At 44.9% G+C, this 14876-nt stretch overlaps 1 protein-coding gene across 1 annotated transcript in view; it reads left to right on the top strand.

Annotated features, from left to right (window-relative positions):
* The first annotated feature begins 301 nt into the window (after positions 1-301).
* The window catches only part of LOC8034916 (arylsulfatase B), a 72895-nt gene continuing 58320 nt past the window's right edge, over positions 302-14876 (top strand). Inside the window, exons 1-2 of the mRNA XM_029978477.2 lie at positions 302-388; positions 9060-9219. Coding sequence (XP_029834337.2) covers positions 302-388; positions 9060-9219 — 247 coding nt within the window. The remainder of the gene's footprint in view (positions 389-9059; positions 9220-14876) is intronic.

Raw genomic sequence — 14876 nt, 5'->3', positions numbered from 1 at the left:
AATATCATGAGGAAGTAGTTCCTGAATTCGAATGTTAGCATTCATGTTTATGATCAACCATCGTTTCTAAGACGAAAGTCGTTCATCTAAATCTCCCAGAATATTAATGACTCTGCCAAGAGCTTTATCTATCTGAATGATTATCTCACTTTTCTAGTAAAAACCCGCTATGTTGTTTTTGAAAAATAAAATAAAACAACGCAGGTGACTGTCTTCTGAACGAGCAGAACGATACCTGGAACTGGCAGAACTTTAACTTATTTTCGCCACTCGCTTTTCTCGCCAGAAGACCCGACTTCCAATGGTACTGCTGCTAGTCTTCCTCGTGTTGGGTTCATCGGCGTCAAAGTTACCTCCCAACATTGTATTCATGCTTGTGGATGGCCTGGTAAGTAAAAGCGTTCTTTCATACTCTTAGTTAACCTGTGCGCCGGGCTCAATCGAGAAAATGACCCCTTTCCCCCCCCCCCCCCCCCCCCCCGCATAAATGAACTAGGCATCGCAGAAAGCTGGAAATCGGTTAGAATTTAAAGCTAGCTATGAAAAGAATATGCGAATCGTTGAGCACATAACGTTACATTAACCAAAATATAGAAAATAAATAATTTTTTTATGAGGCCACGTCTCAGTTGCCTTGTGGGCACCTGGGGCGTTCATTTCAGTGGGGGTGGGGAAAAAATGCCAGTAGAAAATGCAATATTGTTTTTTTTTTTCATGGCAACAAGTTTTTTCTTTTTTTTACTGAAATGGATTTAGCAGGCGCACATAATCTAAAAATTTGGGTTCATAAATATTAGGCTTAGGTGGCCGCCGACTCATAAATTTTGTTTTCTGTCCTTTGAATCAGGCAACGTTACGCGCTCAAACATTCACAATGTATCTCCATCACCAGCGTTACTCTAATGGAGTTCCAGCTGTCTGCGATTCGTAGTTTATTTAATCGGGCCGAAAAGCTGGGTTTCATTTTTTAGATCGTTCCTAGTGTAGCGTATGTTTGGACATACTGAATGGAACACAAAAAAATGCTCGTTTTTTTATAGCCATTGCGGCTAAATTTTGCTTATACTTTATTTTATCATAGGCTTGCTTATTTTATCATAGGATTGGTCGTCCGAATGTAATCAATGGTTAACCACGTCTTTAAAAACAAACGCAAGACATGCCGTATTATAATCATGCTCCTTGCGTCGTGGCTCGTCCTTTCCTATTCTTATCGTCAAATGCTGTAATTTTATTTAGGATTCGAGAGATAATTAGATGCTGTCCCTTACTATCAAACAAGTTATCTTCGCCGGAACATTCAGCATATTATGTTCACGTGTCCCATATCGAAGGGAAAATCCGCATTTCCATTCTCCAAAGCTATTAGTCCATCGTCATCAACTGCCGTTTTCAAAATAAAATGTCGTCCTCGCGGTTATGGTACAACGAAAATGTCGTACAACAACGACGTAGTCGTCGTCGTAGACGATGACGACTACGACGAAGACAATGTCATTTTATTTGTAATGTAATTTAATACTATTTCAATTTGAAATTACATCTTATTTCCTGATGTCACCACAAAAGGTCCTTTGTGAGCGTGCACCACCCGGCATAGTTTGCAACCAATCAATTCTCAGATTGCTCTGGTGGTTGCAATTGCGAAATTCAATGCAACTGCATAAATGTAGCCCCGAAAAATAAAATACGTTGATGACATTAGGTTCCATCACATTCCGATGAAATGCCTGCTCCCACCGAAACCACACAGCATTCGAAGGCAACAATACCTCACAGGTATCATCTGGAGCATCTCATACTTGGATTGAAAGGAACTCATCTCCAGAATACTACAACGACAGAGAACCTGTGGACGTCTCGTAAACACTGCAAGTGTTCTAGGCACGATCGTGCTCGAATTGGATATTCTAACCGCTGAGATTAAATGTTAAAGGGCGGACAACCACAGCCTCCATTCCGAGTGGACCAGTCTTCGTCAACATTTTCTGGAACGTGCACCTAGCACAGGATTATAGCCCGACGACTATGCCCTTGCAGCGTCGTTATTGCAGTGAAGACAAGAGCCACCAATCGCAGAAACCTACGGCGCAATGAAACAAGCTTTTAAAAGGCATAGCGGGGCAACCGCAATAAAACAGTCTCGTGGGAGTCGCCATAACTGGTATACCGTGGCACATCTCGAGTTCATGGCTAGCGAATGAACGAAAATGAAGTCAAAACTTGAGAAACAATGATGGCTTTACATTGTTTGCTCCTCGTCGCTGTCACATGCCATCAGTGGAAACAGCGAAAGCATCCAAGGTGACATATCTACATCGTGGTCCCATTCTCGAAGCTTTATTGGTGTCGCGTCTTGAAGATATTAGCGATTTAGTCGAACGAATTCTGAACGGAGAATCCGTCCGTTGTACGTAGTTGAAGGCTGGGTTTCTTTGGTATTCCTCTTTTTACATATCTATAGACCACCTGTCGTTTGACCGAATCAGCAGTCTCGAAAGTTTTGCATGTTTCATCAGTTTCTAGGAAAATGTTACACTTCACTTCTTTTGCACTAGAATCCCTTAACACAATAGAGAATATGTCTCCAACGAGCCTGGTGGTAAAGTATACTCGATAATAGGAATGATAGAACATGAAGAGGACAACAGACCGACGAGTACATTCTTTAAATTCAGAACAAAGTTAATTCCACGGAATGTGATCGCTCGTTCCCCCGAGGATTCTTAAGAAAAAAGGGGAAAAGGAAGAAGCAGAGGGAGAAGTCAGATGAAAGAAAAATGGCTGAGAAGGTCAGGGGGGTGTTTACCCTTTGGGGGCGGCCCGTTCAGCGAGGTCGTCTAGTAATTCCGGACATTTCCAGGCGCAGAAAATCCACTTCTCTATCAGAGAGGGCTAGCGAGGGGTAAACGACACTGAACTTAGAGTTTTTTTCTGTCGCAAATAATTTCATTGCTTCCCTTCCGAATCTTTGAGGATGCCGCTCGAGAACGCACGTTTTCGTGAACCTAGCCGCGCATCCTCCGCATGAGCAACGATGTACTGCTATCGGGTGCACCGAGTTCTCGCTGGATCCGACGCCCCTTTAGGAAGTGCGCTCTCAGGCAATCATTTAGGTATAGGCCCGTTTATCCCATATATTCTCCTCCACAAGAAAAAGAGATGGAAAAGATTCCCTCCCTCTGGCTGGGAATGAAGAATTTTTCAAGTTTCTTGGGGCAGGGGTTTGGAGAGGAAGGAGTATTAACCTGCCAGCATTTTTCCTTGAGTTTTATTTTACACTTGAAGACGACTCCTACGTCGAAACGTGAGGCGAGCGCCTTGAGGCGATGTACACTGCTGTGCATGTACGAAATGACTGCGAATTGTTTCCAGTGGGGTCGAGGTGTAGAGGAAGGTGTGTTGGAGGAGGCGGTAAGGCTCTTTAGAGTATTTGCCAGAAGGTCTTCTAGGTAGCCCGTCTTCAGTCTATCATTCTGGAAGCTAACGCGATGTGTGGCAAGATGAGGGCAGAACTTAGCCCGCGCAGTTGTCAGGAGTTATTTAACCAGGTCTAGCTTGACTGTTTTTTTAGTGGGCGCTGGTGAAGGGGAATGCTGGTTTTACGATAATAAGCCTCGGAGGAAGGAAACAAGGGGGACAAAGGAGAAACACAAAGCTCCAAACACTGCTAGGGGACTGGTGTTTGTCCTTTGACCTTTGGTTCCCTTCTCCAGAACTTATTATCGTCATTCTTGTCCAGCTCGCTTGCACCTTTGCATTTACTGCTTTACAATCAAAACTGGTTTTTCTTCTCTCTGTTTGGACTCTCAGCACATCCCCAAGGCTCGATAACTAAGGCGTAGGTTCAGGAATCGGAGGTTACACCATTCAGTGTCCTCTCTTTTGAACATAAGGAGGGAGGGGCTTGATGGGAGAGCTTTGACGATGGTATTACGTAGGGTCTGTTCCTGGTGCACTACCAGATAGTAATCTTCCTCAACTGAAGACCTGGCACCCGGGTACCGTGAAGTCCAGTTCGCCTTTATAGCCCCATCCACATACATTAGAAGGATGTCACTAAGAATGCATTAGGAAGATGTCGCGAAGCAGACGCCTGCCTTCTGAATGTATATTTTTCCTTCGTGCTCAACGAGCTTCGAGCGGAGTAATAGGTCCAGCAGGGGAAAAACAAAACCTTTAGCAAAGACTCCCGACGAGTTTTGGAACTTGCACATCCCGTGCTTATCTATGGCGTTCTTGACGGACTCAAGCAGAACACCGATATCGAGATTAGAATACATGTCTTCCATGTCTAAGAAGAACAGTCCGAGGGGAGGAGGCGGGTCACGGAGGCTGATTAGATGTTAGATCAACTCAGTGGAGTTGGTGATGCGGAAATGTTGAGGGACTGTGAGAGAGGATAGTTGCTTGAGTAGGAAGGATGCCAGACGCTTTTATCACCAACCGTTTTCTGATATGATGCTGCGGAGCAGAACATCGGGTTTGTTAGTTTAAGGGGAGAAAAATATAATAAGGTATATTTTAGAGGGGGCAGCTATCGCGTTTCTCGAGGCTGGCGGGTCAAAGCCTTTGCATAGGTTTTTAGGCTTGGATCTCAGACACCCCGAAGGTCTTTTTTAAGCAAAACGGAGTTCTTATCTAGGCAGCCCCCGCCTTAACGTCGAAGAGGTCTTCGGCGTTAAGGTGGGGGATGAAATATAAATACATAATATATTTCTGAAATGCTATCACGACATACGTATTTGTATCGTGAAACCCTGCCTTTTGTTGGGCGTAGAACGGGAAGGCTTGCCTAGTATCCCCTCACTTTGCTGCTCTGAAGACTGATGATTAAACAGAATAAAAATCAGCCCAGTGGTAGGAATCAGTATTTGAAACAAACCGTGCTTTGATGCGTCGTTTATACATGATGCCTTCTATACAAGGTCACACTATTCGTTTTTACATTAGCCCCTGTGTCCTGAAACTATATTATTTAAGACCATAGCACGTTCTAAAATAGAATATGCTGGACCAGTCTGAGATACCGGTCACACCGCGCTCGTGTCTAAACGTAGGATTCTGCAAGATCGCAGTGAGAGTTTTATTTTCTCGAGCAATTCATGAAAGCTAACCTATATCTTAGTCTTTTGTTGCGTCGCCCAAATTTCTTGTTTGTGTCTTTTTTATCAAATGTATTGATCATTAAATAAATACGTTTTAACTCGCACTATCAAATGTAATATTTTAACCCCGCTTTAAAGATGAGGTTATGCTTCCTCATCAGTACATTTCCCGTAGCATTGACCATCAGTTCAAAGTCGGAATTCATTTCTGTCCCAACCAGTTGTCAAATTAACTTCTTCATTCGCAAAGCATCATCTCAATGCAACCGCTTTGCCGCACCTTTACTGTATATTTCATGAGTTGATTCACTTAGAATTGCGATAACCAATAACGTTTAAGGCGAAACTTTTACTTGTACCATTAGGCGAAAAGGCAGCGGCGTTGTGCCCGAAGATGAAAAAAACATGCCGGCAAGCACGCGCCACTCAAGGTTAAAGCGGACGCGCCTCAGAAATAAAACACAAAAAAAGCACAGCACCACAGATTCTTCGTGACGGAAGTCAGGGGGGGGGGGGGGGGGGGGGGGCGCAAGGTCAAAGCGGACGCGTCTCAGAAATAAAGCACAAAGAAAAGCTCAGCAAAGCAGATGTTTCGTCACAGAAGCCGTGGAGCCGGCGGGGGCCGGCGCAGTGGTCGAGCGTGACGTCATCACCGGAGCGCCGTTTGCAAAAGGACGACACACACCCAGCGCAAATACAATACCAGCAAAAACAACATTAATACGTTTAGAAAGAGTACTTGAAAACATTTCACCCGCAGAACTATAATGCGTTCGCATTCCTACACGTAGAAAGTCTTAAGCGTCTTCGGTGAATTTTTGTTAATCTATTCCTGCTCATGTTTCCATTGAAAGGTTTGTACTAGACTTACTTTTATCCTATTACTTCGTTTCTGTTTTGGCCCCTCCCTTCTATAATGCACCTGGGCGCTGAAAGTATTGAAATTGTAAAATAAATACATTTTTAGCGTGAACATCATATTTGGCGATTCTTGGCGTTTTCACAGGGGTGGTATTAAAAAGCAGCAAAATTTACAACTTAGTTTGGTTTCTTCCCGATAGAACGCATTATACCCTGTTGCTACTGTTGATAAGAACGTCCTAGTTTTTTTTCCGCTAAAAGTATCGTTCTCAATAGTTGTATTTGTGGGATGTCTAAACATAAATATTTTCTTCTTCCTATGGCCTGAAGCTGAACTGAGTTTAAAGGCTCGGCCTACACCGGATATGATTCTATTGAGACCTGCCCTCGCAGAGCCTTCCGTCTGCAGGAAGAACAAAGTGTCTGTTTATTATTTATTTCTTTTACCTGAGAGTGGTTTTGCCATTAAAACAGATTGTCATCTAGATCAGTGCTATTTGGCTTTTCACCTCTCAGCCACAGCTTCAAAACTGACGGCACCACACCTGGGAACAATATAAAACGTATATATGTAACACCTAAGACAAGGTGATTTTTGTTTTTAATTATATAGCGTTTTAATTAGTCAAATTGTATTTACCTATATAGAATAATTTGATTTTACGCTCTGTACTTCTAAAATGGTGATTCCTTTCCGCTAGATGAATTTTTATCGGGAGGGCAGATTCACTGATTACTTCTAAAATTGCAATAATATTGCGATAAAATAAACAGTAAATTTAAAGTGCAGTTTAATTAACAAGTTTTGTTCTTGTAATACATGCTACACTAGAACTAAAACAGTTCGATTTTTTTAGCTACTAAAAGAAACTAGACCTTATTTTTCTTTTGAGGTCTGACTTAATTGCAATGAAACACTACTTTCCTATTTTTTTTCCCTTTACATTCTGGTTTAGACATATAGACAGCATCAAATGACAAACGAACGGTAAATATTAATAATGTCTGGATTATTTGTGTGGACAAGGTATGACGTGAAATTATCAGAGTAACCTACTGGTCTCACCTAAATCGCTATATGAATCACGATTTAAATCGTATAACTTTTATTATCCACCTTGCCCGAGAGATAGGATATCGTTCTCAGCCACACTTGGAGTATAGGTTCTTCACTCCTTGATTGTCTTATTTGCGTGATCCTTATCTAGCAGGGTGCAGAGCAAGCTCAATTGGCGACGGTAACAATTCGAAAATGCGACCACCGTGAGCCTTTCTAGCGATCTCGGGAAGCTCAAGCGATGTTCTATCGCTCTGTCGCGGACATGATGAACATTGTTGAAGGACGTAAAAGCGGTTTGTGTAATTTAGGTAAAGCTGCAGATAACTGGCGTCCAATGGCTTTAGAGAAGACGGTTGAAGTATCGGCATAGAAAGCGCGGGACGCCTAAACAGGGGGGGCGCCGATCTGCCTTGGCACACAAAACAGCCTCCGCGTTACCTGTGCCCGGTCAGGCTTCGACACGCGACGCCTTGGCCGAATCTGCGCCTTTTCGCGGACGTGGTCCTCAATCTCGATCCGGAGGAAAAGCCCATACGAACATCTGCGTTTCAGCGTCGTGTGTTCCATAGCGGGAAACGAACGCGTAGCGCTGCAAAGAGCGCTTGCGCCAAGTTTATACAGTCGGGGACAAAAGTCCCCAGGACGCGCGAGCTGCGACTGAAACACATTGCTCTGCCATCTGCCGGCGGGTCCCCTGGTTTCCAGATCACACAAATGCGCATGCGCGTCCCACTGTGTCTGCAAACATGTCTGTTTTCCCGCTCTTCTGCGGCGCTTAGCTCGGAATCGGGCGCGTGGTACCGCCTCGGAGATAGCGCTTGCGGCTGACGAGCGTCTGCTACACATCCCGAAACTAGAGATACCACCTGCGGCATTGCGCCGCATTTCGCCGTGTCAGAGCATCTTGCTTCATAACTAGTTGAGCTTATCGCTCGGTTGAGCTGCCGTGATTCCTTGCTTTACAGATGCCATGTCAGTAAGCGCTATCTCCGAGGCGGTACCACGCGCCCGATTCCGAGTTAGGCTCCCCGCCGCAGAAGAGCGGGAAAACAGCCATGTTTGCAGGCACAGTAGAGCGCGCATGCGCTTTTGTGTGATCTCGAAACCAGGCGACCCGCCGGCAGATGGCAGAGCAATGCATTTCAGGCGCAGCTCGCGCGTCCTGGGGACTTTTGTCCCCGACTGTACATACAGTTACATATACGCGCAGTCATTCGTTATCAAGAGATTATAAGAACACCATATTGTCGCTAGCGACTCACCAATAGCAAGCGAAATTCACGGCAACAAGGCGGGACCCAGCGCCAGGGTCGACGAAGCGGTCGATCATGAAAAAATCCTGCTGGCTTTCACGAACTTCCGTCCGGCTCGAGCCATCACAGTCTGCGAAAAAATGTCCTCCCGCATTCCTCACCACCCCCCAAAACGAAAAAAGAAAAAAAAAATCTGGTTCCGCGAACGGAGTACCAGAAACGCACCGTCGAATAGCGCGAGAGACCACGTGACCTTCCTCTCCTTGCTCGGCCTCTGATTGGTCGAACACACCGCAACGCCTTGGAAAGTTGAGAGTGTTGAGCGAGTGTCTCTCCTCTCTCGCGTCGCGCTACCGAGCGTTCCGGGACGGCATTCGTCGCACCGCAAGCGACCGCTCCTGGCCGCAAGGACGCCGCAACGCACTTAAACGCGCTCCAACGCGAATGTGCGCCCAAGCCTTAATGTTTTGACGTCTTTACATTCAAAACCGTATGTATGTCAAATGTTGCTCTTTATGCGTTCCTTCGTCATTTGATCCGCAGGATTTGCTAGAGTGTTCAAATACACTTACGACCCCCGCATTTCTAAGCGAAATAAAAAATGGAACTCACCTCAATGTCTTTTTTTTTCCAATAGAACATGCCCTTTTGGAGCCTTTTGTGTGTTAGACGGTCCTGAATTCCCTACAGCACGTCATTCACCCTCGCCACAATTTGATAAATGTACGTGAAAAGTCTTTTTCGCCTCTGACAACGGTGAGGGCGGCGTTCTTTCAGGGCTGGGACGACGTCAGCTTTCACGGGTCTCCCCAGATCCCGACTCCAAACATGGACGCTCTTGCTGCCGACGGAATCATCCTGAACAACTACTACGTTCAACCGGTATGCACACAATCCAGGGCCGCGCTCATGACCGGGATGTACCCCATACACACTGGTATGTCTGCAACTTCGGTTCATTCTTGAATATGTTGTTACGCTCCCTTTCAGACTTAATTCAAGCTCTACCGACACTGCGAATCGATGGGAACAATTGAGGGGCGCAAAACTTGCAATGTCCCGTTGGTCGTTGTATTTGTGAGTTTGCTATCATGGGATAAACACGGCACGCATAGAATCGGGTGCGTGATCGCAGCGCTTTTAATGAGTGTGATTGTTTTAGCCGGCGCTTGACGCTTGTACACTCGGGGTTAGAGTCCCGAAGATGCCTGGGGTTATGACTGCAATGGGCGGTCGTCGCGGGCGAAGCTCGAGCAGAAGGACGTAGCTGGTGAACGTTGGTTCTTCTGCGAGCTGGTAAACTAGAAGCAAGCCAAGTCTCTTCACCTTCCTGCATTGTAATAGTCAGATATATACTAACCGGCAGATTAGATTAATACATTAAGTAGAAAACTAACCCAGAGGAAGTGAAATTAAACTGTGGCGTTTCCCCGGTATTACGACCTACCCTTGGCAAAAAGAGGCCGTACTTGAAACAAAGTTGAAATATATTGAATAATTTTGTATTTATTCTATATTATTTTGCCCACATTCAAAATACGCAGGTAAGGGATTCAAAATGCACCATAAATATTAAAAAGAAAAAATTGTCGATACGCCAAAAGTATAATTTCTTGCCCCTCAAGATACCATTTGCGCATTAGAAACCGGCTCACCCCACACAAAAATGATCTATGGACGTCTATAGAAAATCCTATGGAGAGCTATCACCTTCTATGGCCCTCTATGGTCAGCCATTAGAAACCATAAAACACGCTATAGCCACCTATAGGAAAATGTATGTTTTCAAAGCTTTAGAATCTCGACCATTCCGATTTCTATACCTGGCTATAGAATAATTTATGACTACGCAGCTATAGACTCGCGACTAGTGAATATTCTTTAGCGAGCTATAGAAATATGTATGTCCTTGATGCTATAGATTCGCGACTATTGAATGTGCTTTAGCCGGCTATAGAGTGGTGTATGTCCCTAAATCTATAGAATCGCGACCATTGAATTTTCTTTAGCCTACTCTATAGCGTCTTATGTCACCAAAGCTATAGGCCTTTGACCTTTCAATGTTATTTAGCCGGCTATAGAGTGGTGTATGTCCTTAAATCTATAGACTCGCGACCATCGAACTTTCTTTAGCCGTCTGTATAGCGTTTTATGTCACCAAAGCTATAGGCCTCCGACCATTTAATGTGCTTTAGCCGACTATAGAGTGGTGTATGTCCCTAAATCTATAAAATCGCGACCATTGAATTTTCTTTAGTCGACTCAAAAGTGTTCTATGTCACCAATGCTATAGCCTCCGACCTTACAATGTACTTTAGCCGGCTATAGAGGGATGTATATCTCCCGAGCTATAGACTCGCGACCATCCAATTTTTTTAGTCGGCCCACTGGTTTACTCAGGCTATAGACCCGCGACCCTCTTTTTTTTTTTTTTTTTTTTTTTTTTACTGCAGATGTACGAAAGTTGAAGAGAGTCATTCATGCGCTCGATCGGGGCGAGAATTTTCTTCAGCCAGGTTAACGGGGCGTACGTCGCCGAGGTTATAATGATGAAAATAACCTCGGCGATCACGCCCGCGATCACAAAAGCGTCCTTAGCTGCCTATAGGACTATTGCAGTTTTGCCGGCTGCTTTCCCTGCGCATTGCCTTATTTCGGCGTTGACGTCATCTCAATCTTCCGTTTTTTAGCTCTAATTATCTGTCGTTTCCAGTGTATTTTGTAAGTATATGTATTTCGTAGCGCGCCTTCTACGTTGTCCGTGTCCCTGCCATGTTTGTATTTCTTTCTGCCTGCTGTGTTAAATATATTTTTTTTTTTTTTTTGTGTATATTTCGTCGTTCTCGACGCGGCGTCAAGAACGCTGCTTACGCCACTACAGAGGTAAGCTTTACTCTTGTCACGACGGTTTATCGCGCTATAAAGCCGTCTATTGGACTCGTATAAAGTCTCGAGAGGGCGGTTTTGAATGCCGGTGCACATGTCATCGGTGTAGGCAGAGCAACGACGTAACAATCGCGACGCGAGTGCTGACTGCGCCTCGATCTGGCCGGCCGCGCTCGCTCTGTGGAAATGTAAGCTTGGGACTCTCGAGCCCCGTTAGCTTACTGAAGATGCAAGACACTACTTGGTCGTCGCGAATCCTTTGCCCTTCGAATGGCTTCGAAGCCGTTCCAGCGCCCGGCGTATACCCTACGCAGCGTCCTCCAACAACCGTTCGCACAGCATCGGAACCCTCCGTCTGCGAGCGCCGGCGGTTCGCCGTCGCGGGGATTATGTTCGCGGGAGTTCATGTTCGCGGTATTTCATGTTCGCCGCAGGAGTTCATAAAATGCTCTCATTCAAGTCGCAACGATAAATCGTCGGCGCTCGCAGACTGCCAGTAGGCTCCAGAAAGGTTGCGATGCTGCGCGGGCGGTCGCTGACAGGCGCTGCTGCCTAGGGTACGCCGAGCACTGGAACGTTTTCGCCGGCGTTCGCAGGACAAAGAATCTCAACGACAAAGCAGCGCCATGCATCACCAGCAAGTTAACACTGCTCGAGAGTCCCACGCTCGAGAGTCCCACGCAGTCGTCTCTCATTTCGCGATTGCTGCGTCGTTGCTCTGACTAAACAATTCACAGTTCTCTCGAGACTTCATGAGCGTTAAATCGACGCGCCTATAGCGCGATAGAGTGTCGTGACAACAAAAAAGCTTACCCCGGCAGGGGCGTAAGCAGCAGTGCAATGTCCGTCAACGCCCATGTCGAGAACGGCAAAATATACAAAAATAACAGCCGAAAAAAAAAATTAATATCATTAGGCACGCGCTACCCTAAGTGCGTCCTATTATCTTTCTGTTCTGCGAATTCAACAAATCAGCAAGCGCTGTGGCTAATTTTTCTTCTTTTTCTTTAAATTATGAAACATTAAACTCATTGGAGCTTCTTGGAGCACACATCCCCACCATGAGTCATCATGGTGCTCAGAGATTGTAATTGTTGGCAGTGATATAGACTGAACTCACGGATGAAAAACGTATTACGGCACAAATTTCTTAAACCACACAATCATAGATGCCACAACGATGCAAAGATTCCCAAAATTGACGTTTAAAAATGCGAACCTAACAGTGTACACATAATTCAAAAGTGCTTGGTAAAATATATATATATATATATATTTATATATATATATATATATATATACATATAAATATATATATTTATTTATTTGACATCCTGCGCAAAGAGAAAGTATTCGCCATTAATTATTCATTTTGAATTAGAATGTGGGCTAAAAGGCGTAAAATGTGATATCTTCAAACATGCATCGTTTTGGGTCACTTCTGGGAAGTGCAGCTTTAGAAAGAAGTCCAAAAGCTGGGGGGCCTTCATGAAGCTGTCCTGTTCACTCGGTAGTGGCAGCAGAGTAGACGCTATGCGTGTTTGAGGCCAATCATGTCTCCGGTTAGGGTCCCGTGACAACTGTCTCGAAGCTGGTGATAACGCTGGACACGGCACCTGCCTTAAGCCCAAGGCCACACATAGCATCCACTGCACTATCAACCTTGGCTCGAACTGTCAACAGGATATAAGTGACACATTCTCTCGCTGTGTTCATTGTTTGTATGCCCCTGAGGATTAGTCTTTGTGATCGCACCCCCGTTCTAGCCTTGACGGAGCTCTGCTTTTCAATTTTTCTGTTTTCTCTCTCTCCCTAAGCTAAAAGCTTTGCAGAAGGTGCGGACTCGGCGGACCAATCAACCGTAGACTTTCTATCGCTTCATTCCGCTCTCTGTGCGCATGTAACGGAAGGAGCGTGATCACTTGGTTTGACGGATGACGTAATAGCCGCTGCCAATTCCGGAATGAGGCTGCTTGCGGACCTAGTTTCGCGTGTCGTGCGGCCCGCGGGGCTGCTGTGGTTTTCGCTTCTATGTTAAAAGGTATCCCGATCGAAAAGTCCTACCCGTATGTCGGCAACAAGCGATTTCTTCAAAGAAGCCCAAGACATTCTTGTGATGAGTTCAGTGTTCGGTTCGGCAAATGACAGCTTGTGCTACATCGTGGTGAATCTTCACGGATCCCTTCCTTCTTGGTTTTGTGTTTGAGTGGTTGGTCTGCAGTGCCCGTGTCGACGTATATTTCGGATTACATCTTTCAAGTCCGGTATTTTGAACGTAAGTGCGCTGCAACCTACTCGGCGACAATTGACCGTTCTGTAGTGTCTATCTCCTGGCAGTGCCTATCTTCTGACAGCTGGGAGAATAATTTCCCCGTAATTCTACCGCAGTCGCCTGCCATTAGCTCTCTGAAATCATGTGAAAATTGTAGTTAGAATACTGACATTTTTATTCTCTCTGCGTTTTGTGAAAAGACGTTTCATGGACACCTTTTCGTGGATAGACGCTTCATGGACACACGTTTAGTCGGCACTCGTTACGCGAATTGCACGCTGCAGGGACATTTCGTCGCGCCTGTATTCCTGAGGCGCGTGCTCACCGACTCAGCCCACCCGTTCACGCCACTTCTTGGCAAATTATTACAAAAAAAAAAAAAAAAAAAAACATATTTTGAGTTGTTTATAAACGTCACGTGTTGATGAACCGATCTTGATGAAACGTCTTTTGATAAACTGATTGCAGCGCCAATGAGTGGCGACTGGCATTAGAATTTCGGGGGAAAGGGGGGGGGCGGGGAATTCGGCCGGCTGGCGGGGGACTAGACACTACCCAGGAATTGCCTTTGGTTCTTGTTTGCTTTACAATATTCTCAGTTGTATAACAGCTCAGTAGTACCTCTTCACATAGTAAAGATTGCTTAGTGTGTGCTTGTCTACAGAATGGGCTGTGTGTAATAAACTTCTAGGAGATTTGAAAGCAATACCTTGTGTCTGTTTACCTGTGCTTTTGCAAACACCTGAGTGAGTGCATTTGTTTTTTGTTGTTTTGTTGAAATGTTAGCTCTTTGTTTTAAATAGGGCTATGAAGTTCGGCACGTCTCACAAGGTTTTTTTTAAAGATGTCCAGTGACAACAAATAATTTGTTTCACATTTCATACGATTGCGGTAAAAAGAAAAACTACAGGCAGCTATGGCACGATGGTAAAGAGACTCATAAGACGAGATATAGAAGAAGCTATAGCAAACCATACAGAGAGCAATAGGCAGCTAAAGAAATCATAGAAAAAGCCATAGGCAGCTATTGCATGGTGTCTAAAAAGATCCATAGAGTAAGGCATAGAGATTTCTACAGCACACCATACAAGATGCTATAGGTGGCTAAAGGAACCATAGAAAATTTTATAGTCAGCTGTAGCACGGTGGGTATAGAGAACCATAAGACGAACTTTAGAATGAGCTATAGCGGACCATACAAAGAGCAATAGGCGGCTAAAGAAACCATAGGAAAAGCCATAGCCAGCTATAGCACGGTGTCTAAAAAGATCCATAGAGTAAGCCATAGAGATCTCCATAGCAAACCATACAATATGCTATAGGCGGCTAAAGGGACCATATGAAATGCTATAGAAAGCTGCAGCACGATGGGCATAGAGAACCATAAGACGAGCTATAGAATGAGCTATAGCGGACCATACAAAGGGCAATAGACG

The sequence above is a fragment of the Ixodes scapularis genome, unplaced genomic scaffold (assembly GCF_016920785.2).
Source record: "Ixodes scapularis isolate PalLabHiFi unplaced genomic scaffold, ASM1692078v2 ptg001264l_1___fragment_5__unscaffolded, whole genome shotgun sequence".
Classification (NCBI taxonomy): Eukaryota; Metazoa; Arthropoda; class Arachnida; order Ixodida; family Ixodidae; genus Ixodes; species Ixodes scapularis.
The sequence above is the reverse complement of the archived record's forward strand: the minus strand, read 5'-3'. Positions and strand labels throughout refer to the sequence as shown.